The following is a 367-nucleotide window of genomic DNA, read 5'->3' on the forward strand; positions in this document are numbered from 1 at the left end:
AAGAGTAGCATATTGCATTCCAAGAGAGCAAAATTATGCATAGAATATTGAGTTTTGGGGCTTCTTGGAATGACCCAAAACGTGAGTCAAAGGCCCAAACATTTCCCATCACAAACCACATTGCAAAGAAAAGCTCTAATGAACTCCGGCATTTGTTCATCAAATGTGCCCTTTTCTGTAAACTGATCATGAACAATATATATAAATAAATAAAGTAAATAAAAAGGTGAAAAAATAAATGGAAAAGTAAATAAAACTATTGTTTAAGTTTGAAAAAATAATTTTTGGCTTTAATGCAATCGATAAATAAAATGTGAGTTTAATTTTAATAGATTCATACTGTGAAAAACTATACGATCACCTAATC

General features: G+C 29.7%; 1 protein-coding gene across 2 annotated transcripts in view; it reads right to left on the reverse strand.

The window, feature by feature from the left end:
• LOC107645394 (E3 ubiquitin-protein ligase At4g11680) overlaps positions 1 to 367 on the reverse strand; it is a 3,110-nt gene that overhangs the window by 989 nt on the left and 1,754 nt on the right. For both annotated transcript variants that reach the window (XM_021116915.1, XM_016349409.2), the window contains exon 2: positions 1 to 182. This exon ends at the window's left edge or, in 1 of these variants, runs on beyond it. In XM_021116915.1, the coding sequence (XP_020972574.1) occupies positions 1 to 182 (182 nt within the window). The remainder of the gene's footprint in view (positions 183 to 367) is intronic.

Source organism: Arachis ipaensis, chromosome B01 (assembly GCF_000816755.2).
Source record: "Arachis ipaensis cultivar K30076 chromosome B01, Araip1.1, whole genome shotgun sequence".
NCBI lineage: Eukaryota > Viridiplantae > Streptophyta > Magnoliopsida > Fabales > Fabaceae > Arachis > Arachis ipaensis.